The sequence below is a fragment of the Rhea pennata genome, chromosome Z, assembly GCF_028389875.1.
Source record: "Rhea pennata isolate bPtePen1 chromosome Z, bPtePen1.pri, whole genome shotgun sequence".
Taxonomy (NCBI): domain Eukaryota; kingdom Metazoa; phylum Chordata; class Aves; order Rheiformes; family Rheidae; genus Rhea; species Rhea pennata.
In genome coordinates, this window is record NC_084702.1 from 11792316 (window position 1) to 11815787 (window position 23472).

The window sequence follows — 23472 nt, forward strand, 5'->3', positions numbered from 1 at the left end:
ACTAACAGCTCAACTGCATAGGCATTGAACTCTAGCTTTAATATTAGTCTTTTGTAATCTTAATTCAGACCATGGAAAACCATAGCATGATAGGTTTCAACTGTGGTAGAACCAGTTTATATGGACATCTTTCTCTTCTGGTATACAGGAAGAATGGAAAAGTAACTTGCCAAAGCAGCCTTACATCTGGCATGTAAACACCAGGCACTTTTGACCATATCAGAAATGTTTTCTAATTTATGCTATTGGCTAGATAATCTGACAGTATATCTAGATTTTAGCAGCTATTTACTTGAAGGCCACTAAGCAAGTAGCCACACGAATCTTTTTTTCAAATTATTGGGAGCAGATTAGCTTCAGGACTGTTGGAATACATGTCTCAGTCATCAATCTGATATTTAAATATAAGTAATGCTAAGGATGACTCATGGGTCAGTTCCCCAAGCATTCTGGGAAACACCACAGTTCAGCCTGCTACTCTGCATCTTAATCAGAATATAGCATGTTACTTAGTTTTCAATATAAATATGGTAGCATTCTTACAGACACTACCATTTTTAAGTAGGCAGGCTAGAACAAGCAAACTACTTAATACAATTCCCACTCCAATTTATTCATAAACATGGGGATCCATTCTTTGATTTCTGTCAGTTCTAGAACAGAGAAAACTTGCACCTGTGTACCTGAAGAACCTCAACTTTATTTTTCATACTATACTTACATTGTCATAGTTCCCATCATATCATACTAGAACTGAGCACTGGCTTTCAGATACAAGAGCATTGTGTTTAACTATCATTCTAAGTAGTTGCTGCTAGCACATCAGTTTTCAAAATTTTCCTGTTAGAAGCAAGTCCTGTAGTCTTAGTTATAAGATTAGAGAGATATAAAAGACAACTATATGAAGGATTTTGGGCTTCATGATCTTAATCAAAATTAGCTTCAACTTGATTAGAACGTTCTACAGAATGCTGTAACTAGAGAGCAAGAGAACAATGTGGTTGCAGGATATGTTTTGTCTTGATTCTATGGGGAGAGGGGAGGAAAAGAGATATAGATACCTTGAACTTCAGTTCTGTGTTTCTTTCTTTTTTTTTTTTTTTTTTTTTTTTTTTTTTTTCCTCTCTTTAGGTCTGGTGTGGTGGGCTTACATTGAGTACTGGACTGCAGGTGCCAAGCGCTGTGAAAACGCTCCAGAAAAGTGAAAATGGATTGAGTGGTTCATCTGGCAGTCTAAACAATGCTACTCAGTAACCTGTCCATTTAATAGCTTCTACTGCAGGGCGTTTTTTTTCTGTATAGTTGTTACTCACAGAAGCTTGTGAGCCTTGGATTAAACTGGCTTTGCTACATACTGCTGTTTTAAGGCCTGGGTACTGATACTGCAGATGCTTTGGACGAAAGTGTTAGGAAGAGGCTGCTGTGAATCTGTAGAACCAGGCAGAAAAAATACTGTTATTTATTTGGAAAACAGATGGGGAAATCAAGAGCTGTAGCTATGTACTTTTCTATTACTGCACTTGTATTTTGCTATGGACTTGGAATATTCATTTTGTGTTATAAATTTTATTTTTCTATGAAGAATATGACAAGCTATTTTCCTAGCTGTCCTAACATGCCATGTTTGACTATATTTTATTTTATTGCTACTGAGCTTCCAAATAGAACTTGATGACAAACACGTTTCAGAAGAATACATTAATTCACGTAACAGGTTTTAGGCCAGCCGTGAATAAACAATACAAGCAATCTGTGCTTCTGATACAGAGCTGCTTGTTTCCCATGCATCACTCTCAAGTATCATGTATTTAAAGAGTGAGTTCAGCACATGTTTATCACAAATTATAGGAAAATGTAAAAATGTAAAGGTATTTAAACACATTTGTATCGCCCATGAAGGTTCATAATAGCTAACTATTGAGTGAAGTAATACTTTAAATACGAGGTTCAGAACCAAAAATGAAGAGTTTTTAAAGCCACAGTATGGTCCCTGAAATATTCTTAATTTTGAATCATCTTTTGTCTTTCTAGTTTTGTCAGTTTATTGTAGTTGGATTTTGATAATCAGCAGTTTCACTGTTCAAACTGCTTGTCACTGACAGGAAGTGACAAACAGCCAATTCTTTTCTGCCTGTAGCATAATGCAATTCAGCTGAGGCTGGAAACAGAGATGATAAAGTTGAATATAGCCCTCCAGAAAAGAGGGGAAGCTCTTGCTAAAGCTTCTAGCTGTTTCTTCAGCATCTTCATGGCTGGTTAAGACTTCTCAATCAGCTGTTGGTATCACAGCTGGCCTTGAGCGGAGGTGGCATCTAAACTCCTGGTGGTGATGGACTGAGATCTTGGTCCTGGAGACATTTGAGCAATCCACATTTTGACTAGTCTAGCAACTGGACCTTTATGGATAACCAACACCCCTTAAAATGTGTGATTTATTCATCTAAAAATGTAGGTTATGTATAGCAGTCCACTTTTAAGATACTAGCCAGTACCATATGCTACTTCTGTGTGGACTTACGAGACTGACTTTTACAGGATCATATTCTAAAGTTTCTGTTCAGAGACTCAGACTTTAGCCCTTCCCCTCTTTTAGGGCAAGAAGAAGGTCTAAGGCAAGGAAGTGCTTTGCAAACTAATATCAGATCTGCTCTTGGAACTGCATTTATACATGCTGTTTTTTGAATCAAATGAAATAGGGCATGGGTGTTATGTCATCTCAATTCTTATTTGGAAGCTTGATAGTAATAGTCAAATAATTCATTTATGGGAAAGTTAAAGAAAGATAGCATGTTATTCTCTGTGGAAGGTCTTAAACCTTTTCAATTAGAATTACATGTGTTTTATCTACTGTTTAAGTCTGTTTTCTTTCCTCTAATCAAGTCAAGAAGCCTAGGATTAATTTTCAGATGTATATTTGAATTAATGGTGTTTTTTTACTGAACGCTTTTCATACTCTTACCTGAAAACTGTTTCAAGTTCATGCTAATAGTCTGTAGTGAAGCAGCTCCTTCTTACAGGGCCAAAGTATTCTTTATTCTGTGTATCTTTTAGTCCATAACAATATGGCCATCTGATGTTAAAGCTTGTTAACATTAGTGGCTCCTTTTTGTCTATCAAAACTTCTCAAGAGAGATTGCTTGAAACAACTTGTGATAAGATGGTAGCGATATTCAGTAGAAAATTAATTTGATTCTTAACCTCAGTATCTGCTCTAGAAAGTTTTGTTCTTGAGAATTTTTGAGCTTGGCAGTAAGTTTGAGCCCTTGATGTTTGAGCCCCATTTCATGTATGAAACTTGAACATTTGCGTTATGAACAAAGGTAGCTGTAATCTCTTTGTCATGGAAAGCGTAAAAACAATTACCAGTTGAGTTGCACCCTCCTTAGTCAGTTAAATGTTCTTAGTCTTGAAATTTAAAGATACTGGAAGGTGACATGGTCAGCATCTGAATCTGTTTATTGCAAATATGCTATCTACAGATGTTCTTATCCTAAAGCCTGTGTAGTAATCTTAAGTCTTTCTTCCACATTTCTTTCTTCTTAACTGCAATAAGCACCTAACTGATAGTTATAGGGTCTCAAATTGCGATGAATTCAGTGAGAGGAGAGACAGGCTTGTGTGCTTGGATCCTAAGAGTGAAGAGGGTTGAGACAACCTAATGGTTCTGGTTTTGAGACTTGTTGAGTAACTGATAAAGAGAATTGTAAACGGGCTAGTGCCTGTTCATACTGCCCAGCCATGTGCTTTTCTGGGGTATTCAGCTACAGTTCCTATTACATTTCCCCTTCTGGAAAGTGAATGTTGCTCTAAGGTGAAATGTGCAGTGAACGATGAATAACCATGAGTAAACTCCAACACTACATAAGAGCGTTTAAATTATCAACTTGTCTTTGCAAGATGTAGTGAAACCTGCAAGGTAGATCTGGTTATATACAAAGTGTAATTTTTTTTCTTTAACACTTATAATAGAGTTTGAAAGAGGCTTGAATTATTTCATACTGTGGTTTGATTTCCAAAGCTTAGTTAAACTGTTATGCTAGGTGAACTTAATGTGTGACTTATTTTACACTTAAAGGATGAATTTATTATTAATTAGTTTGCACAGATGTCAATTTTTTGCTGCTAACAGCTAGTCCCATTATTTTTAGTAAGTGGGATGTGAAGAAGAGGAATTGCCTTAAGCACTTTAATTTTTTTAGACTTTTTGAACTAGTATCTGTTTCAAACTGAGTATCAATGATATTCTGTAGCAGCTGGCACACTGTTTGTAGGAAGTAAAGTGAAAAATGGTACTAGTTAAGAAGTTGCTCTGCAGCTAATACAAGAGAGATGTATGCAACTTGTTAAGTTACTTTTCTGGGAGATAGCTTCAGGGATTGAATGGATTGCTCTTGCTTGTGAATGAGTTTGACTTTCTAAAGGTCTAGTTTTGCCAAATAATTGGCATTAAGTGTATTATGTCTGATGTAAATACTGAGCTTTATTGCTCTAAAATCAGACTGTTGGCTAATCAGGAGTTTTCTTCTGTATTACCAAAACAAGAATTTTTATTTGTGCTGCTTACTAAAGTGATTATTGGTATTCTGTCAGGATTATGTTACTTTTAAAATAACCTATTGTAAGGAACTGAAGAGGATTTCTCTTGAGCCCTAACTATAATAAACTGTAGCTGTCCTTGTTTTTAAGGAAAGCTAAATGAACTCAAACAAGGAACACTAATTTTCAAAAAAGATTGTTTAAAATCATCCAGGTAAATATTTCCTCAAATACTGAAATGTAGAAGGCAGAGGCTGACAGATTTTTCGTTCAACCATCTTATAAAAAAAAAAAGTAGAAGGTAATACACAGTATACAATCCTTCCCCTCCTCCCCCTGCTATATTGTTGTTCCCTTTCATATTAAGACAGACTGAGGAAACTACCCGTTTCCCTTGGTGAAAACGTCTGAGTAATACTTTGCTCTTGTAAGCATCGTAGGTTATGAATATTAAACATAGCTTGATTAGACATTTTCATCAGAATTTTACTTAGCATATCTCCTCTAATGTTGCTTGCTGTTAAACTAAACTGATTTGAATAAAATGATAAAGGAGAAACATAATGGAAGGGGATTATTTTTTCTGAAGCACTGTAAAGTATGTGTTTTTCAGTATTTGGCTAAACAATTTTCTCCTCTACTGTTCAGTGTACCCATTGCTGCATGTGCCTTGCAGAAGTAAAGCTGTAATCATCTATTGGCTGAAATTGCTGAGCATGCTTAGAGATCTTGTGTTTTTGCATTTTATTTACCAAGTTACACACCAGGTCTCCATAAACACTTTGACTGTACCTCAGGTATTCTGTAATTCAGTGCTTCATTCCTCTTTTCTTTGGTAAGTAGCTGTGCATAGCAGGCCTGTCACTATCCACACTGAATTACAGGGGTGCCTTAGAGCCCACAGAGTATTTTGATGTCTTTAACTTGTATGTGATGCAAACATTTTGTATTAATAAATAACAACTTTGAAATCTAAGTTGTGTAATTGGTTTCTTATTTTGAATTTTCATGGGGATTGTCATTGTGACTGGCTGTATATTTGTAAGATTTTCCTCTTTTGCACAGAGCTGGTGCTGGAAAGCTGGTACTCAGCAAACGCTGGGCTAGGTCCCAAACCAAACCGAAACAAAACGCCCCCCCGCAGATGAAGGAAAAGGAAATCCCGCGGCGCGGGGGCGGGGGCGCGGCGCATGCGCGGCGGGCGGCGCTGCGCTCCGCCGCCGCCGCCCGGGCCCGGCGCTGCCAGGGAGCCGCGGCGCGGGCAGGGCAGGGCCGCGCGGGCACGGCGGTGCGGGGCGGCGCGGCGCCTGCTGCTGAGGTCTGCCCGCTTCTGTCCCCAGGGGAGCGGCCGGGAAGGTCAGAGACGGGGAAAGATGAGAGACGCCGAGCTGCTTTCCAACGCTGACCGAGTGAGCGCCGAAGACTGATGCAGAAAATCAACAGGAACGTGGTTCTGGCTCTGCTGACCGCGACCAGCTTGGTTTTCCTCCTCTGCCAGCTGTACTATTATAAATTCTACTTACCGCAGAAGGTAAAAGAGGGCGGGACTGCAGAAGCTTGGCTTTCTTAGGATAACTGCAAAATGTAACACTCCGTTCAGAGTATTAATAACGCGCCCCCTCCTCCCCCCTGTCCCCCAAATTCCTGGATGCTGTTAACATTTCCTGTAGTGCTGACGTGACGCAGCCAAATAGTCCGAGCTAGCTGCTGGTCGCAAGGGAAAGATAGATTTCAGTGCTCAGCCTGGTGTTCGCATCGTTGCTGCCCAGAGATGTGCAGTTCTGGAACAGGACGTTGTCCCGTGTCCTCGGCTGCAAGTCTGAACCACCTAAAGACCACTTCTTCATAAGCCTTCCTCATGCTTGATTTTTAAGTGACTTTTATTGATACTGAAGTCAAACTAATTGCTCCCTGTAGGGTGTGTCATCGTTCCCACCACTCAGGAAACAGGGAAGGGAGAATTTATTCAGCTTGTTTCAGTAGCAGTGTTTTTAAAAGAAAAAAGAAGCATTTTTTAGTACTCCTAATGCTTTATTTATAGCTCAGTGTTTGTGATTTTCGAGGCATTTAAGACTGAATCCTGCTTTCATACCATGGAAGTACCTCTTACCAGGCACTGAATCTTCTTACTACTGCTTTTAGCTCTTCATGCAATGTGGCCATAGTTTCATTCCATCACTAACAGTGATATAAAACAATTATCTTTATGTAATGGGGAAAACGTTATTGGAAATGAAATATCCTCCTTTTGAGGAATTCATAGTTTACAGTTGCAAGGCAGATTCAACAGAGGAACTTCTTGCAACTGTGTGCTCTTGTTTTCTTTTTGCAGAAGAGCCTGTAAGTATCATGTTTCCTGGCTTTCCTTGTTTTTGGTGAAGGCATTCTTAATAAGTGCTAGCAGTTTTAGTGGTAGATGACACAATCAACTTTGGCTTCTTGTGCATTCTGATTGGGAACAATAAATAAGGCTGTGAATGAGAAATTCCTCATATTTTTCCAGAGTCAAAAGCTGAGGCATTAGTGGAATGTTGACTAAGAACCTGAGGTCTGCTCATGCAATCCTTGCATATCTTAAGTCCTCAAGGCTTGTTGTCCTTCTAAATATACTAAGTGAGAACAGTTGGCTCTGACTTCACATTCTATACTGTGGTTAAGACCACAGGCATAACCACAGTCATTATTATAAAGTGCTAACTGGATAAGTGCTTCTAAAATTCCTTTTAAGAAATCCTAAGGAGTGATTCAGATTAAACATTTTTTTTTCCTTCTTCTTTTTTTTTTTTTTTCCTTCTCTGGTCTTGATAGAATGGAGCAGTTTTTTCAAAAGGCAGAGGAAGCCAGTCGGGTCAAGACAGCGCTAGATGGGTATGTACATCATTGATTCATATGGTTCATTTGCAAATCTGAGAAAACTCATGCAGAATTGCAAACTATGAATCTAGTTCTATTTCCTCTTCATTAGGCATTTTGTAACACTAAGGTCTAAAAGATTCGCTGAATAAAGCTGTGAAATGTTTGTGAAGATCAGTTTAAAAGGACACTGAGACAGGATTATGGCTTTGTAGCCTTTGCCTATGCAGTCTTTAACAATGTTCTTAATATTGTAAGAAGCCAAACCTATTCTTTCTGATGTAGTTAATCAAGGCTTTTGTGGTCTTTTTGACTGAATGTTGAAAACAACTTAATTGACTTGCAGCTTGTTTGACAGGCAGTAGCATGGTAATGAAACTGGTTGCAGTACTTGGGTCACAAAATAACTCTTTACTTGCTGCAGTTGCTTGACCTGCCACTCATATTTCATTATTTTCTTGTTCTGAACCATAAAGCTTTTCCAAAGCAGAGAAATGTTGTATTTCAGCATTTACTTGTTGCCTTATTCCAGTGTTCAGGAGCAATGTTATGAGTGCCACTCTAATAGGAAATTTTTTTGGACTTATTTAAGGTTTGCAAGAATTGGGAGCATCGTGCTGGCCTCAGGGAATCAGAAACTCACTGATAATCTTTGTAGTTACCATTTTGCAGAAGTCTTTGTCAGTGGATCTCCCAAGAACAGCACAAATGGTTAGGGAGACTGGTGTGCACTTTGCTTTAAATGCAATCTGATATATATTGGTAGTTAGCGAAATAGCGATTCAGAAGACTTATTTGTGCCGAGTAGGAGGAAAGATGCTGTTATTAAGAGCTGTACTTGGGAAAAATCATAACAGACTGCTTTGTGGGCTACTTGCTGGCACCAGGAATTTATCAGCACTCTTAAAACTGGAACTCCTTGGGACTACCTACAGGGTGTTATGTGATATGCAGTGGCCAGAGTGAGCTTCCAGCGTACCAGTTTGTGGACTGAGTTCTCATTAAGCTTTAACTTGATTACAGGGTTATTGGTAACGAAGCAAAGTGCCTCTCAGTCTTACCAGGCACCTGTTCCATTTCCAGCTTTCTTTAAATGCTTGCCTGATGAGTTCACAATATTTTATTTGAAGGGGTTTCTTCTTAGATGCTTGACATCATGACCATCTCTTTCTACTGATTCTTTAAGTTCCAACTTAAAGGAGCCATTTTCCTGGAAAAGTGACAGAAAAAATAATAGATACTTTTGTATGCATTTGCTTGTTGCTCTTCAGAAGCTGCTATTTTAACCACAGAAATAAGGTTAGCACATCACTTACCTTTCAGCTCCATATAGCCTAAATTCTGCTGTTGATCCACTTTGTCTTCACTTCCATTTTTGCACCCCTCTGAAAGCTGAAGTCTTGAACTAGAATCAGAAATTGCCCTGTGAAATCTAATTAAACAGACTCAGAGTATGACTGGAAGAAGATTAGAGCTTGAGTTAGAAGGCCAGTGGACAATTGACCATCCTTTTCCCTTGTTAGGCTTGGTCTAGAATCCTTGAAATGTAACAAACATAAAGCCTCATAATGCTACTGTAACCAAATCTTTTTTTCATTAGAACTGCACCTTAAGCCAGTAAATGTAACTATTACATTTGAATACATCAGTTACATTCTGTAGTAACAGACTTTATTTCATAGGTGTTTAAATGTACTTGATTGAAATTCTCTGCTGAGTTGCGTAATAATCCTCTTACCAGGCACTGAATCTTCTTACTACTGTTTTTAGCTCTTAATGCAATGTGGCCATAGTTTCATGAGCACCAGCTGTACTGTTATCGAATGACTGGATATCAGTCTTTGGCATTCACTTCTTACCTTCTCACTGAAACACCTTTCATATGCAGCAGAGTTAGTACTGCTGATAACGCTGTGGATAACTGGTTGGTCATTCTATAACTGATCTTCTGACTCTCCTTGCTCGTTCTGGCATTACAATAGATCACATAGCTGACTTTGCTTGTCCTTCAGCAAAAGTTTTGGAACAATATCGCTAACCAAGGATGCTTTATTATAAAATTTATTCTACTCATTCACTGCATCAATAAAATAAGAATAATCATATATATTTTTGTCAAGAAAGTAATTGATTTGTAAATATATACAAAGCTTTTAATTTTTTAAGATGCATCCGCCTCTTAAGTGTATTATTTCCCTTAAGTGTATTATTTCCTGTAGTCATTGTTCAGATTTTTGAGAGCAGTTGCATGATGAGAAATTCCAACATCGTTATATACTATCCCTATAAATTGAAGATGTGGTTGTAATTTTTAAACCACTTTGTAACGTAGAAGACTGGGCACTTTACCACTCTCTTCTGCACTTTACCACTCTTTTTTTATGGTTGTTAGGCAGTTACTTTTTTTTTTCCAGAAAGTATAACTCCTTCTTTCCAGTAGATGTCTCTGCTGAATCTAGCAAAATCTAAAATGTGAACGATATAGAAAATGTTCAGATAGGAGAGCTCTTGTCTGCCTTAAAGGTGTGCTCTGACCAATCTTTTGCATGTAAGGTCTATTCAAGTTATGTGAAGTCTTTATTCAGTATGTGCCATACTACTGTTAGAGTCATGTAATAATTTATGCAGATTCTGGTCTTTGTGTAGAGCAGAGCTGACTAGACTGGATTACTCCAGCCTTTTGCCAGGTAAACTTTGAGCATCTCCAAAGATGGAGATCTCACAACCTCTCTGGGCCCCTATTCCAGTGTCTGACCAGACATAAAAGTTTTACTAACGTCTGATAAGGATTTCCTGTATTGCTACTCATGACAAGTACATTTCAACTTTTCAGAGGCTGAATACAACTCCATCTCCCCTGTGCCTTTGTGTTATATAGTTGAAGACAGAAATCAGATCCCCTCTCTTGCCTTCTTGCCTGAGGCTGAACAACCCAAATTACCACAGACTTTTCCTGGGGTCTGGTTCCTTGACTGGAGGGCTGTTGGCCCTCCACTGGGCTTGCTCCAGTATGTCAGTGTCCATTTAGTCCTGGGAAGCGCAGACCTGGAGACAAGACTCCAGATGCAGTCTGACAAGGGCCAGAATGAGAGGAGCAATGACTTCTGTTGATCCCGTGGTTGCTGTCTTGCGGCTGGCTGCAGCCCAGCGTGTGTCTGGCTGTTGTGGCCATAGAGGTGTGCTGCAGATTCCTGTGTTTGTTGAGCAGGCCTCTCAGCTGCTCCTCTGCAGAGCTGCTCTTCCTTCAGGGATCCCCTCGCCAGTGCTGCTGCATGGGGCTCTCCCATTGCAGAAGCAGGGCTTTGCTTTTGCCTGCGTTGCCCATGATGGTGTTCCTGTCTGCCTGTTTCTGCAGCATGCTGAGGTGCCTCTGAAGAGCAGTCCTGCCCTCCAGCATACTGATGGAGCTAGTTCTGCACGTAGTGTTTTGTCCACTTGTCTGGTCTGTATCTCAGCCCATTAGGTGTGCAGTGCTATAGGGGAGTGGGTCAAAAGCGTTGCTGCAGTCAAGGTGCATTGCTCTCCCCTTGTCCACAGGGCCATTTATTTCTTCCTCTAAGATAATCAGGGTGATTAGGTGCATTTTGCCCTTGGTAAATCTGTTGTAGTCGTCTTGTCCTTCTTGTGCTTGGATGCAATTTCCCAGGGGCGTTTGCTCCAGAGGCTCCCTGGAGACTGAGATTAAGCTGACTAGAGTTCCTCTCCTTTTGAAGATGGCATGGTGTTTTCCTCTTCCCACATTTCAGGAGCTGCTTCTGATCACTCTGACCTTTCAAGATGCCAGAGATCAACCTCAGAATGATGTCAGTCAGCTCCCTTAGCACTCACAAGTGCATCTCATCTGGTCCTGTTATTTCTATTCTATGTGGATGCTCTACTGCTCAGTCTAAGTGCTTTCCTAACCTTCAGAAATGTACCACTCTAAAAGGTTTATCCTCTAGGCTTAGAAACTTGAAAGACCTGAGACCAGATTGTTCTTCTGAAAGAAAATTTCTGTATCAGCAGCTATTTGTGGAAGTAAAGCTCATACTCAGAAGAGTTCAGAGTATTTTTGGAAGATAAGTGTACCTTGTGTCCATGAGCCTATACTTTTAAAGCATTAACCTTTGCACACTTAAAGAAAATGTTTCTAACTTCTATTTTTCTCTTCTATCAAATAGCATGTGGTTAAGAAGTTCCTAGGTTTAATATCCAGTCAAAGTATACCGGTGTATTTAATTGATCCTTTGGTACTGGGACTGATTGATAAAGACATCGAACAGATCAGAAGTTCTTCTGATGGCCCTAGCCCAGAATGCAAGTATTTCTGTGCTGCAGGCACAGACTTTACTACATTTGCACTACTGGACAAAACATGGAAACATGAAGTAAGTGTCTTTTCTTCTCCAGTTCTTGTTTGTGTATTGTAATGTAGGATCCTGTGACATAATGCTTGTGTTTTTATTAAGGACTCTGAATACATTCTGTGGAAATTCTATTCAAAAAAAAAAAAAAAAAAGATTAGCAAAAATATCTTTCTCTACCCTTTGACAAAAGGTATTCAGGCAGTAGTCTATTTGGTTTTAAAAACATATGAGTCATCAAAAGAGAATAACCCTGATGCTTTGAAGGAAGTCAAGAGAATAACCCTGATGCTTTGAAGGAAGTAAAGTGTTTAGAAGATGGATACTTTAGGAGCCATTTCAGATAACCACAAGTTTTTAAAGGTAGTCAGCAATATTCATAAGCAGTTGTAAGAAGAGGCCACCTTCAAAAAGAAAGATGTGGCCTGTCAGAAAGGAAGAAGGAAACTTTTATGGTGGAGATACAGCCATAGTAAATCTTGAGTTAGGGGATCTGTCAAAGCAAAAGTAGAGGAATTGGTGCGACAAAGCTAGAAAAACTAACACAGGCTGCAGCCTTACATTTCTTTTAGGACAGTCTCAATTTGTGTATCTGTGTGCTTACAGGATTTTATTTTGTCATTTAGTATGTTAGGACCTATGCTTTACTCTGGTATTCTGAGATTTGTAAACGAATGTGATAAAACCAGAAATATAACATATGATCGAGGATAAAATGTAATTCAAGATTACTTTATTAGCTAAGTGCCGTCTAGAAATATATATTAATATATACAAACTAGAGATGACACTAATTTTTTTTAAGGAAGAAACTTTCAAATGGGCTAACACTATTTTACAGAAGCAGTCACGCTCTGGTGAAGAGTGTTAGCACTCTGGATCCGATCAATCAGCTGTTTTTCCCATTGCAGTTAAGGATTTAAATTGAGAAGGAGGCCATGTGTATGGAACACTATTAAAATGCCACCTCCTTATTGCTCTATTCTGTCTATGGTCCTATCTCTGGCATCCAGAGGAGACACTAATAGACCTGTATGATATATTTCAAGATGGATATGGTAAGTAACTTTTGGTTATTTCAGATAACCAGAAGTTTTTAAAAGCTGTCTGCAAGAGCTATTTAATGAAAATACTGAATGAAGTCAGACGGCTTGCCTGTTACCTAATGTTAATGTTCAGTGGTTGATGATGTTTAGACTAGCATTTATGTAAAGCATAAAATAAGATTTTTCAGTAATTGTGTATACATTAGTGATATCATTATTTGAGTACTTCAGGAATATCAGGTTGAACATGAGAATAATTTTTGAGAATAGTTTGAAGCTACAGGTAGTCTGTGAAAGAACAGTCTTAGCCCAAATGCGGACGCTCTTGATTTTGCTCTGGGATTCAAAAATGTAAAATCTAAGCTAAAAAGAAGAGAGATAGTGAGAAAGAGCACACTTACCTGCAAGGAAATTCATTTCTTGAAATGGTCAGTTTTAGAGGAAGTGGCTGTATAGTCAGGTTGAAGCAGGCAGAAAGTGGAAGGAAGCAAAGTGAATGTATGAAAAAAATTACCCTGAAAGAAGTAATGACCGAAGCTGAATCTAGGAGAGAAACTTCTGCTTAGAATGCTTCTTGAAAAGTTCAGACTTTTCTACCTAAAATTCTGCATGGAACAGAATATCCAAAGTCATAAAGACTGTAAAACTTTCTACAGGCTTTGAGATTTTTCTGGGAAGTACAGAGTAATTAAATAGTAGAATCTCTAGTAACGTGAGTCACTGGCTTTACTGTTAATATATTTTTAAAAATCTGAGTGAAGTCTCTTCATAGCTATCTGTGCACATGGATGGTTTTCTTAGAATACTGAAGGTAGGATTATGGGAAAGATCTTGGATTTTACTTTGTATCAAATAAGAGTTTCAGCAAAGGTTATTTTTTGACACTACAGAAGTGAGTACAATCTGGGGAAAAGCTTACAGCACTTATAATGTTTTATTGAATAGTTTGAGGGACAAACATCAATAAAAGGAAAAAGCAGTTGCAGGTGATTATAGCTGGTATTTAAGATCTTATTTTGGAGCAGTTTATGCTTACCTTTAAAGACCATGAAAATTAGGAATAATGTTAGTCTATAATAAGCATTTGGCATTCAATTTTTGTTTCTATTCTCTTTAGCTTTTTTTTCTCTCATTTTTAGATGGACCTTTTTAGAACTGCTGAGAAAATGGGGTTCCAGTGGCTAAAGATTCTAAACAAAGACCCCCGGTTGGATGGAATGGATGACCTGTCTGGGATTGAAATTCCCTTGCACTACATCTTTAAACTGGCATCTCATGCTATTCACCTCGTAGTTTTCTATGAGAGGAGTGGCCACTACCTCTGGCATGGCCCTTTGAGGCTCAAGCAACATATGGACAGAAAGTTTGTGCCTTTCCGGAAACTTCATTTTGGTCGCTACCCTGGAGCGTATGAAAAGTGAGTTCACAAACGAGGAAGAAAGAGCCACAACGGCCCTTCTCCTTTCTCCTGTATGTAAAATTATTCTTTTCTAAAAATCAGGTTATAAAATTCAACTCATGAATAATTTAGCTCTCAAAGTACAGATAAATTAAATGCATAAAGATAAATTCAGTTCTGCATACTAGAGTTTCCTACTGTTTATGAATGCAAAAGTGAGAGGGTTAAAGTAGAAGCAGCAGGAAATTTAATAATAGCAGATACATATTTGGTATGTGTTAGGATATTTTGATCTCCAGAAGACACATCTGACTAACGTTTAAAAGTATCTGATGACTGTCATCTTGTGTATGAAGTATTCTGAAACAAATGTCATGCAGGATATGGGTTGTGTTACTAATATTTGAGTTTAAGGTAGTAGCTATTATCAAAAAGCTTTCTATAATAATATATAGCCAAAAGTTGAATACAGAGGTGTTTTTAATGTTGATCATCAAAGGAAAAGGAGAGGTAGCAGAAATCTGTTTAATAATAGTCTAAATGACTGGTGTTTAAAGAATGTGAATAAAGAGAAGTGAATACAAAGGTACGTGCCAACTGTTCCATCTAACCCATACCTCTAAAGCACTGAGAGGACTCCTGACTTGTACAAATACCAGAGTTGTTGGTGGTACTTGTCAACAAAGCAAATCCTATCAATATTTTCAAAGCAAGGTGCATAGCCTATAAGAATATTGTTCTTAAAAGTTAGTGGTATGTGCATGTATCATAAGAAATCAGAGAGAAACAACTAAACATGTCATAGGTCAAAATAAATCTATTTATATTTTCTCTTTAAATTGAGGCCACTCTTTCTTCCTTTTTAAACCATGAATCTGTACTTGTTATGTGCCTAAACATTTAAATTCAATTATGTAAGCTATTAAATATTGCATCTTATTCATTGTGAACAGCTTTTATATTTTAAACCAGCCTGAATCTTCAAAAACACTGAATAACAGCTTTGAACAAATTCAGTGCAAGTCTTGAGTCACTAATAGAACCAGTGATTTCTAATGATAAGTAAAGATTTATAAGCATTTAATCCTTTCTAAACAATTATTTCAAAGTTGTAAATACATGAGGAATATAGTAAAGGTTTTGTTGCCCTTTTATGATCAATTTTAGGTATTGTTGAACAAAGGAATTGTTGGCAGTAATGTGTATTAAGTTTTTAACATGATCTAGAGGAGAAAATGACTTGTGACTTGTAAAGGAATTGAATGAGGTAATCTTTCTTTCCCTGCAGGCCTGAACTTCTGCTTGTTTCCATTGATGACTTAAAAGTTCAAATTCCAAAAAATCCATCCAATTTTCTTGAGGAGATATCACACTCTAGATTTCTTGAATGTAGGTACAGAGAAGCTCGAGCTTTCCTTCAGGTTAGTGGTAATCAGATAGTGTCTCTGAGATGTAATGTAAATTGCTCATTGATGAGTCCAAACTTATAAATGTTTCGTTGTGTTTGACTTGAATGGGACTGTTTGCCTACATGAAGTTAAATATAGGTTCTGAAACTTAATCTACAGAAATTAGTAAGTAGTAATAAAACTAGTGCTTTTCACTGGAAAAGATCATCTTTGATCTGTGAGAATATTTCTTTCCATGGTCCATAACTCTGTAAAGATGAGGTAGCCAAACTATCCGTAGTGTTCTCACATTTGTTACTATTGAATAGATTTCGTGTAAATAAGACTAAAACTTCTTGTATCTTTGTGGTTGAAAATATTACAAAGGAATTTGTCATAGTTTTCAGTAATTTTTTTTTCCTTTGAACCATGTGCTGCAGTTCCACCATTCTAGTTCTGTTTATGTGAAAGGGCATATTCATTCAAATTTTCTTTTGTTCCTTTTTTGACCATGTAAATGAATGGTTTAATCACTATTTCGAACAGTGTTTTCAGAGTATTATGATCTGATTTAACAGAGTAGATGACTTCTGGCTGGGGTAGAGGGAGCTTTTAGTCCTAACTTGACAAGAATTGGTATACAAAATTGAGTTACCACAATTCTGACTTCAGAGTCAGAATCACGTCACTATGTGTGACCTCCAGTTCTGTGGGAAGGGAAAAAAAGAGGACACCAGAGTTTCCATTCTTCAGACATGTGAGAACTTCGGGCAGACTTTCTACTCGAGATCAACTTTCTCCTTTGATCTCTACATGTGAAAACCATTCTTTCTCTGTCTATCTCCCCATGCATGTAACAGGATTGTTTACCCAGGTGTACATGTGTGATGTCACTTTACCTGTAAGGTCTGGAAACTGTAAGCATGCTTACAGTAAAGTGCTTACCTTAGCCCTGAGACCTCCAGGTGCTACCTACCTCATACAGATAAAATGTGCCTCAAAGGGTATACTGAACTTTAGAGCTTTAGTATTGAAAAAAAGGAGTTGGCATCTATTTTGATAAGTAAATTCTCATCTCAACTGTGTTTGAGGAGCTCCCAGTGAAATCATTAGTGATGCTGAGTGATTCACTGAGTGATTGGCGCATCGTTCATGAGTTTGGCAGGGTAGCGTTTACCCAGGATTTTCCATATTGTTTTTGGCTTCGCATTACAGAAGATCTTGCAGCAGGATTTTTGTAGCTGAGGACAGGTACTATTTTCTGTTCCTATCGTTACTATTAAATGGCAGAAATTGTCAGTATCAAGTTGTAACACTTGGTGGCGCCAAATAAACTTGTAATGCACTCAGAGTCTAATTCTGCCTCTGTTGTCCCTTTGGAAAGTCACAGTGCCTAATACACATTCTTTCACTTTTTTGGTTTGACTTTGCATTCTGCTGTTTTGGAAAAGCTGAAGAGTGATTTTTTTCAGAGCTTAAATTTATTTTGCCGTTCCAGTGCACTGAGTCAAACTGAGTTACATGGAAACAGATAATACCCAGATATTACTTAATTAAAATTTTTAAAGTTTATTTTTAATTAGGACACTAAAAAGTGAAGGGAGGTGTTTGTTCTCTGAAAATAGCTGACTTTTCCTTTGGTTTCTAGTTGTACCCTGATGACGCCTCTTTTGATGCAGTGGAGTTCAGAAAAAAAGCAAAATCCTTGCTACATCTGGCTGCCCTGACACTAAATAACTTAGGAGTAAAGTTCTGGCTGAGCAGTGGAACCTGTCTTGGTAAAGCATGTGTGATGTTGTGCTCTTTAGCTCATCTGAAACTTTAAGCATTTCATCTTCTGTCACTTTTATGCTGTGAGCTGAGGTTAGTGGCTAAACATACAAGGTTGGAAGGTCCTGTATGTTAAATTTCAGGCAGGTGCTCCACATTAGCTCTATTGAACTAAGCTTTTTTTTGCTCCTGACCAAATGCTTTTTCTTTCAAATTCTGACTCTTGGAAATTCTGAGCAAACTTTAAGTGCTTAATGTTTTTAGCACAGGTGTTGTGTTATCAGAGCTTAGAAGGTGGTAAGTATTTCCCTAAATTGTGCTGTACAATTTATTGAAATAGTAGCTGGAAAATACATACATACATGTGTGTGATGGCACATTTTTATGATGTCCCTATATGCTGTCACCTGATTTTCTTTGTATACAAATTGGTATTTATCACGGACTTTGTAAACATGGTTTACATTTATTTATTTTAAAACAGTCTTTTACACATCAGCCAATTAGAGTAGGTATCGTGGGTTTTCAGTTTTATGAAAGCTGAAAATAATGTCTTAATTACAGGAAAGACTTTTTCCTCATTACTGAAGCAGATTATATAAGTTCATATGTGTGAACATTTGGCTTGTATTTGTTTAGTTTTAGGAACAATCACCTTCTGAATAGACAGTTACAAAAAAACGCTTTAATGAAATAGGTGAAAGGATGTCCATCCTGTCTTGTTCCCTTTTAGTAATTAAAAGGTGATTTACATCTCAGACACTGTTTGAAGTAATTGTTTCAAATTAAATAGAATTTTATCCCTGTAACTGGTCCCTGCTGACTAGATCTGGACCGAGATCTAATATATTTTTTCTCTAAAGACATTTAGATTAGAAAACTGAAGATATTTTATCTTCAATAGTATTAGTGATTCCTCTCATTCCTGGCTTTTTGGAGAAGGGAGCTGACTATAAGTAGAGTAATATTTGTTTTCTTCAGTATGGTCAGTTTGCTGCTACAGAAAGATGGAAATCTTGTCTATCACCTCTTTGAAGAATCTCTGCCTGTTGATCTTTTGTCAGTTCAGTCTTATCTTTAGTTCTGGCTGTATATTCCTAGTGTTTCTAAATTAACGAATTTATTTTTTTTTCTTTTTTACCTCAGGCTGGTATAGACAGTGCAATATCATTCCTTACAGCAAAGATGTGGATTTGGGGGTCTTTATAAGGGACTACAAAGCAGATATCATTCCAGCATTTCAGAAAGCAGGATTACCGCTGAAGCACAAATTTGGGAAGGTATGCAGATAATGAACAGCTTGCTTTATGCGTCTTTTTAGTAGGTTTATCAGTCTGAGTGTAGCTGCAGACTATTTCCATTGAATTGAATGTCTGAGGTCTCTTCCCGTGTATTTACTCATGAGTGATCTACTCAAACACATAGTCTCATTGACTTCTGTATTTTCTTTTGGGCAGTATCTGACTATACAGAACACTTTTTTTAATAGCCATAGTCCTGTTTGGAGAATCAGAATGCTACTTCAGAATAAATTTATAATTATTTTTAAGGAGATCTTATTTGCTTCAGAGGTGCTAGAGAAACTGAAAAATCAACATAGAATTCTATCTTTGCTATTGAATGGGCCTGATCATAGAGGAGGAATAGTGATAGCACTTGGATTGTGTAGTCTTGTATGCAAAGGTAGCAGAGAGGGAGTTTGTCCCCACAAGCCAATGATGGACCTTAGCTTTTCAGAGCACAGGCTGTAGAATGGAATGTGAAGGTAAAGAAGAAAAGCAAAATTACAGGGATATGACATTTCAGCTACAATTCAAGAGATATTAATTGGTGCTAGTAGATGTTTTAGCAGAGAGGAAGTGTTTTAAGTAAAGATACCTATTAATCATTTGTTTATTCACTGAGGTTATTCTGCTGCTCTACATAAGGATTTTTTTATCAAATTGCAGTCTTAGATTTAGCAGTGCCTTCATGAATTGTGGTAGGATACTATGTGAGCTGTGTGAAGAAAGGTGGGAACTTGAAGTAGATCATGGTGCTCAAACTATAGTGAAAGCAGCTGTTGAAGCTGATCTGTTATGATGTTAAGTGGACAGTACTGTTAGGACTACCTAGAGTTTTGTCTGATGAACACTTTCTTCATTCCTATTTTAAACATACACAGTGATATCTCTTCTTCTGAGGGAGTTAGGTATAAACAATTCCCGATTAGAGAAGCTGGTTTCCTTGCCAAGTAAAGATTGTCATTCTGTATTTTCATGTATTTTATTTGAAGCACAGGTATGGAACCAGTTTGCTTTAGTCTACCATCTTTTTTTACACAGATCTTATCGTGTCCTATCAGAAACCACTGGTTTCGCTTTCACTTTTTTTTCCTACCAAAGCAGCCAGACTTTACAGTTGAGCCCAAATAAATAGCTCTTTGCTGGCTTTGTGGGAGAAAATAAAGAGTTGATGCTAGAGATATTGGGGCTAGAGTGAGGAAGAAGGTAGTTCCCATTGAGGTGAAGAAAATTTTCCGTTTTCTCAAGACACCAAAACCAAAATTGCTAAGTTAATGTATTTTCTTCAGTTAGACTAGGAGACACCCTGCAACACTGAAGAACTTTATTCTTTGAAACCTACTGCCATAAGTAGCCTTGCATTTTTTCTGTATTTCTACGAGTATGTACTATGTCTATGTTTGTCCTGCAGGTAGAAGACAGCTTGGAACTCTCTTTCCAGGGAGAAGGTGATATAAAACTTGATATTTTTTTCTTCTATGAAGAGGATGACCACATATGGAATGGAGGAACTCAGGCCAAATCGGGCAAAAAATTTAAGTATGAACTGTGTTTGTGCCTCTAGCAGGAAAGGAGTAGAATAAGTTAGTGTTGGCATTCTGTGTTGTACGTTGTTGTGTAGCGAAGTTCTAGAGCTAGCAGTCAGCAGTCTGCTCTGTTGGTGGGAAGGGCAGTCATTGTAGGGGAATCAGTGGATATTTTGTGCTTTGAAACTACAGAAGTGGAAAAGAACAGTACTACTCATGCCTTACTGGAAAGGTGCTGGACTTCTCAAATGTCAATTTTCTTATGAAATCTAAAGTAGTAGACTGTTAAACTCTGTCCATAGCTCTACTTTTCCACTTAAATTAATTTCCTACAGGTGACAGAATAGCATAGGGATAAAGAGCAATAGCATCAAGATTGCCCTAAGAACACGTTACAAATATTAACTAGTTATGGCTGATAGCACTTGTCTAATAAGTAAATAATAACTTCCCCTCTATAACATAGATAATTATGTAATGAGAAAACCCATAAAAATAAGGTGATGACTTGCCAAAGGTGCTTACTTTCTACATAGATGTAAACAGGTACACCTCTCAGTCTTATGCTAATGATCATATTCTCTTACAATGCAGGTATCTCTTTCCAAAGTTTACTCTGTGTTGGACTGAATTTGTAGAACTCAAAGTACATGTACCCTGTGAAACCCTCCAGTATGTGGAAGCCAACTATGGCCCAGACTGGAGGGTTCCTGTGAAGACATGGGACTGGAAGAGCTCACCATCCAATGTTCAAGAGAATGGCATCTGGCCTGTCGATGAATGGGATGATGTTATTCAAATCTACTGATCACTGGGCTGTTAATAGAGCATGCTGGTATCCTTGAAACGGTTTGTAATTTACCTTTTCCTTAAGGTATACATTCCTTTTGTGAGGTCTCATCTGTTTCCTGAGGAGACATTTACCTTTTTCTGCTAAACAGTTACCTTCATCATGCATTCTCCTAGACAATTAAAGGAAAAAATTAAAGGCTGGATGTAGGAATTAAAGAGAAGGCAGACTGCAAAGAAAAAGGTGCATAAGGAATGTAGAGAAATAGTATTGCAATAAACTCATGGGCAGTGAATATTTAAGTAAAAACCTCGGCCAAATGACTTAGACTTTCTAGAGTTCATCAAAATTTTCTCCAGCTCAAGAGGCAGATAGAATGGACAAATCCCAGACAAGTCCTCCTCCTCTTTTTTTTTTTTTTTTTTTCTTTTTCCTGAGATGTCATTTTCAATTTTTGGCTCTTAAACACAGAATTATCCCCTACAGTGTGTAGCAGGTTGCTCTTGGAGTGGAACCTTTTTCAATTGCACAGAGCCTATGTAACCTGCTTTAGATGTAGGCAGCTTTGGGAAACAGTGTAATAAATGACTGGGAGGAGGAGCTGAAAGGCCCGTCTACACTGGAGATTTTCTTAGAACAGTTATTCTTTTCATAAACTAACCACTGCATGCAAATATGGCAGAGAATGTTACCTGCTTTTTTTCCTTCTGTTTTTTTTAAGAACATGAAAATGTATGCAGCAAGGAGGTATTTCACATGAAAAAAGATAATTTAGATTTGATGTCCCAATTAGTGTTCCTAATGTACAAATTGTGAGTTGATTTTACCAAATTATAGCTATATGTGCTTTTTTACAGATAGAAATGGGTTATTGATAAAATTCTGTTTAACTTGAGATCACAGAGCAAAGATCTCTGAGAAACATCATTCTTCTCTAAATATAAGCAGAAGTGTGTACAAATGCTAACTGTTCCATCAAATTTGCAATAGCTTTATTGCAAGTGAAGTATTAGCGTAACACTAGGCTTTGAAAGGAGAGGGAGCTGAAGCCTGACAATTCTCTCTCCTCTTGTTGCTGCTTGGACTTTTGGTAAGTGAAATAAGCTTTTTTGTTCAGTGTTTTGTTGAGAGATGACAGTTTTCATGTGAGCTTGTGTGTCTGAGTTTTCTCCAGACCCCTGTGCAGGGAAGATAAGAATAAGAGTTGCTAGTGAGTTAAAACTACTATGTGTATGGTACAGACCCAGGGGTACTTGTGAACCATTGTGAAGATACTGAATGTTTCTCATATTTTCTTACAAAAAAGTCTAAGTCACAGATTTTCAGTCTGTTACTTGGTAGAAATAGAGTGAGTCTACGGTTTGCATTGTGTTGATTTGCAGTTTTCAACTGTGTATTTGAATTTATACTGTTCTGAAGAGATGAAATAGCCACTGCCATGTGGCTGGTTTACTACTGTACCATTCCAAGTGCACTCTGGAACTTCCCTGCTAGTTTCCTCCTGGAGTGACACGTATGTTTTCCTGCCAATCCTGTGTTCCAGAATTCTTCTGCCATTGAAACACTGGAGTAAATTATTCAGCTTCTGGCAAAGACTTGTCATGCTGGCTTTTCAAGTGGTATGATAACTTTGTTAGTTTTCACTGATTAAAAAGAAAGAGATGTAAAATTCTGCTGATGTAATTTCTCTTGATAAACATTGCTTCATAAGGGATAATTTCTCAGGTAGAATTTTTCATGTTTTTTCCTTAAAATGCAAAAGCTAATGTCATTATGATTTTAGCATTCAGGATTCTGTTATTAAGTTCTTGTTTTAATACTGTACAATAAACCTGTAAGTTTTGCAGATGTGATGTAACTGAGTGAAAGAAAGGAGACTGTCAGAAAATTATGATCTTGTCAAATTTTTGACTTTGTACATGTAGATGGAAGGACTAACAGAAAACGTACATGCCCCTGAGACAGGATGTCTTAAATATTTGACTATAACTGTGTGTAACTTATTCTTCAAATTAAAATATTTTTTCTTCAAAAAATACAAATGTGTGTTTAACATGGATTTAAAAAATGAAAGTTTAATTTGCAATGCAAGGTATTGATTCATCCTTTGTTTTGTTATCTTGGGCAGTGTTTAACACACTTGCAGTTATTGTAAAATAACACAGATTTTCGAACCGTTTCTTATACCGCTTATTGACAGTTTCTTAAGCTTTTTATTTTTAATAAATTTGATTAAATGTCAGTTATATTAAGCTTTGATTTAGTGTGCACAAATGATGTTTTATTGTATCACATTTTGATTCGTCTCACATCGGAGTGCTCCCCGGTATCTTGACTGTGGAAACTCTACTTTTAGAGGAGCATTTTATATCTTCATTTACATTAATCTAGTTGTACAGCTCTTGCTGCAAAGCTGTGCTTAAAGACACTGCTCTATTAAACTGCTCTGCTTTGAATTTGCTTTTCCATTGTCCCCTTCCTTCAATAGCCTTTTGCTTGCTTAGAATGTAAAACTTGAATCTTCAAATTTACCAGAAT

At 37.5% G+C, this 23472-nt stretch overlaps 2 protein-coding genes across 4 annotated transcripts in view; both read left to right on the forward strand.

Moving 5' to 3' along the window:
- The window catches only part of FSD1L (fibronectin type III and SPRY domain containing 1 like), a 35244-nt gene extending 29752 nt beyond the window's left edge, over positions 1 to 5492 (forward strand). For both annotated transcript variants that reach the window (XM_062600198.1, XM_062600197.1), the window contains one exon: positions 1132 to 5492. In XM_062600198.1, the coding sequence (XP_062456182.1) occupies positions 1132 to 1254 (123 nt within the window). In that variant the 3' untranslated portion in view covers positions 1255 to 5492. The remainder of the gene's footprint in view (positions 1 to 1131) is intronic.
- A 310-nt stretch (positions 5493 to 5802) lies between these two features.
- Positions 5803 to 23150, forward strand: FKTN (fukutin). 2 transcript variants are annotated; one of them, XM_062599249.1, is made up of 9 exons: positions 5803 to 6067; positions 7345 to 7404; positions 11550 to 11756; positions 13918 to 14195; positions 15466 to 15598; positions 17214 to 17343; positions 18482 to 18615; positions 20030 to 20157; positions 20739 to 23150. In XM_062599249.1, exons 1-9 carry the CDS (start codon positions 5963 to 5965, stop codon positions 20950 to 20952), a joined length of 1389 nt encoding a protein of 462 aa, XP_062455233.1. In that variant the 5' UTR covers positions 5803 to 5962; the 3' UTR covers positions 20953 to 23150. The 2 variants fall into 2 exon arrangements, with proteins under 2 accessions (XP_062455233.1, XP_062455234.1); XM_062599250.1 differs by lacking the exons at positions 5803 to 6067; positions 7345 to 7404 and having other exon boundaries at positions 11679 to 11756; positions 13896 to 14195.
- Positions 23151 to 23472: the final 322 nt, after the last annotated feature.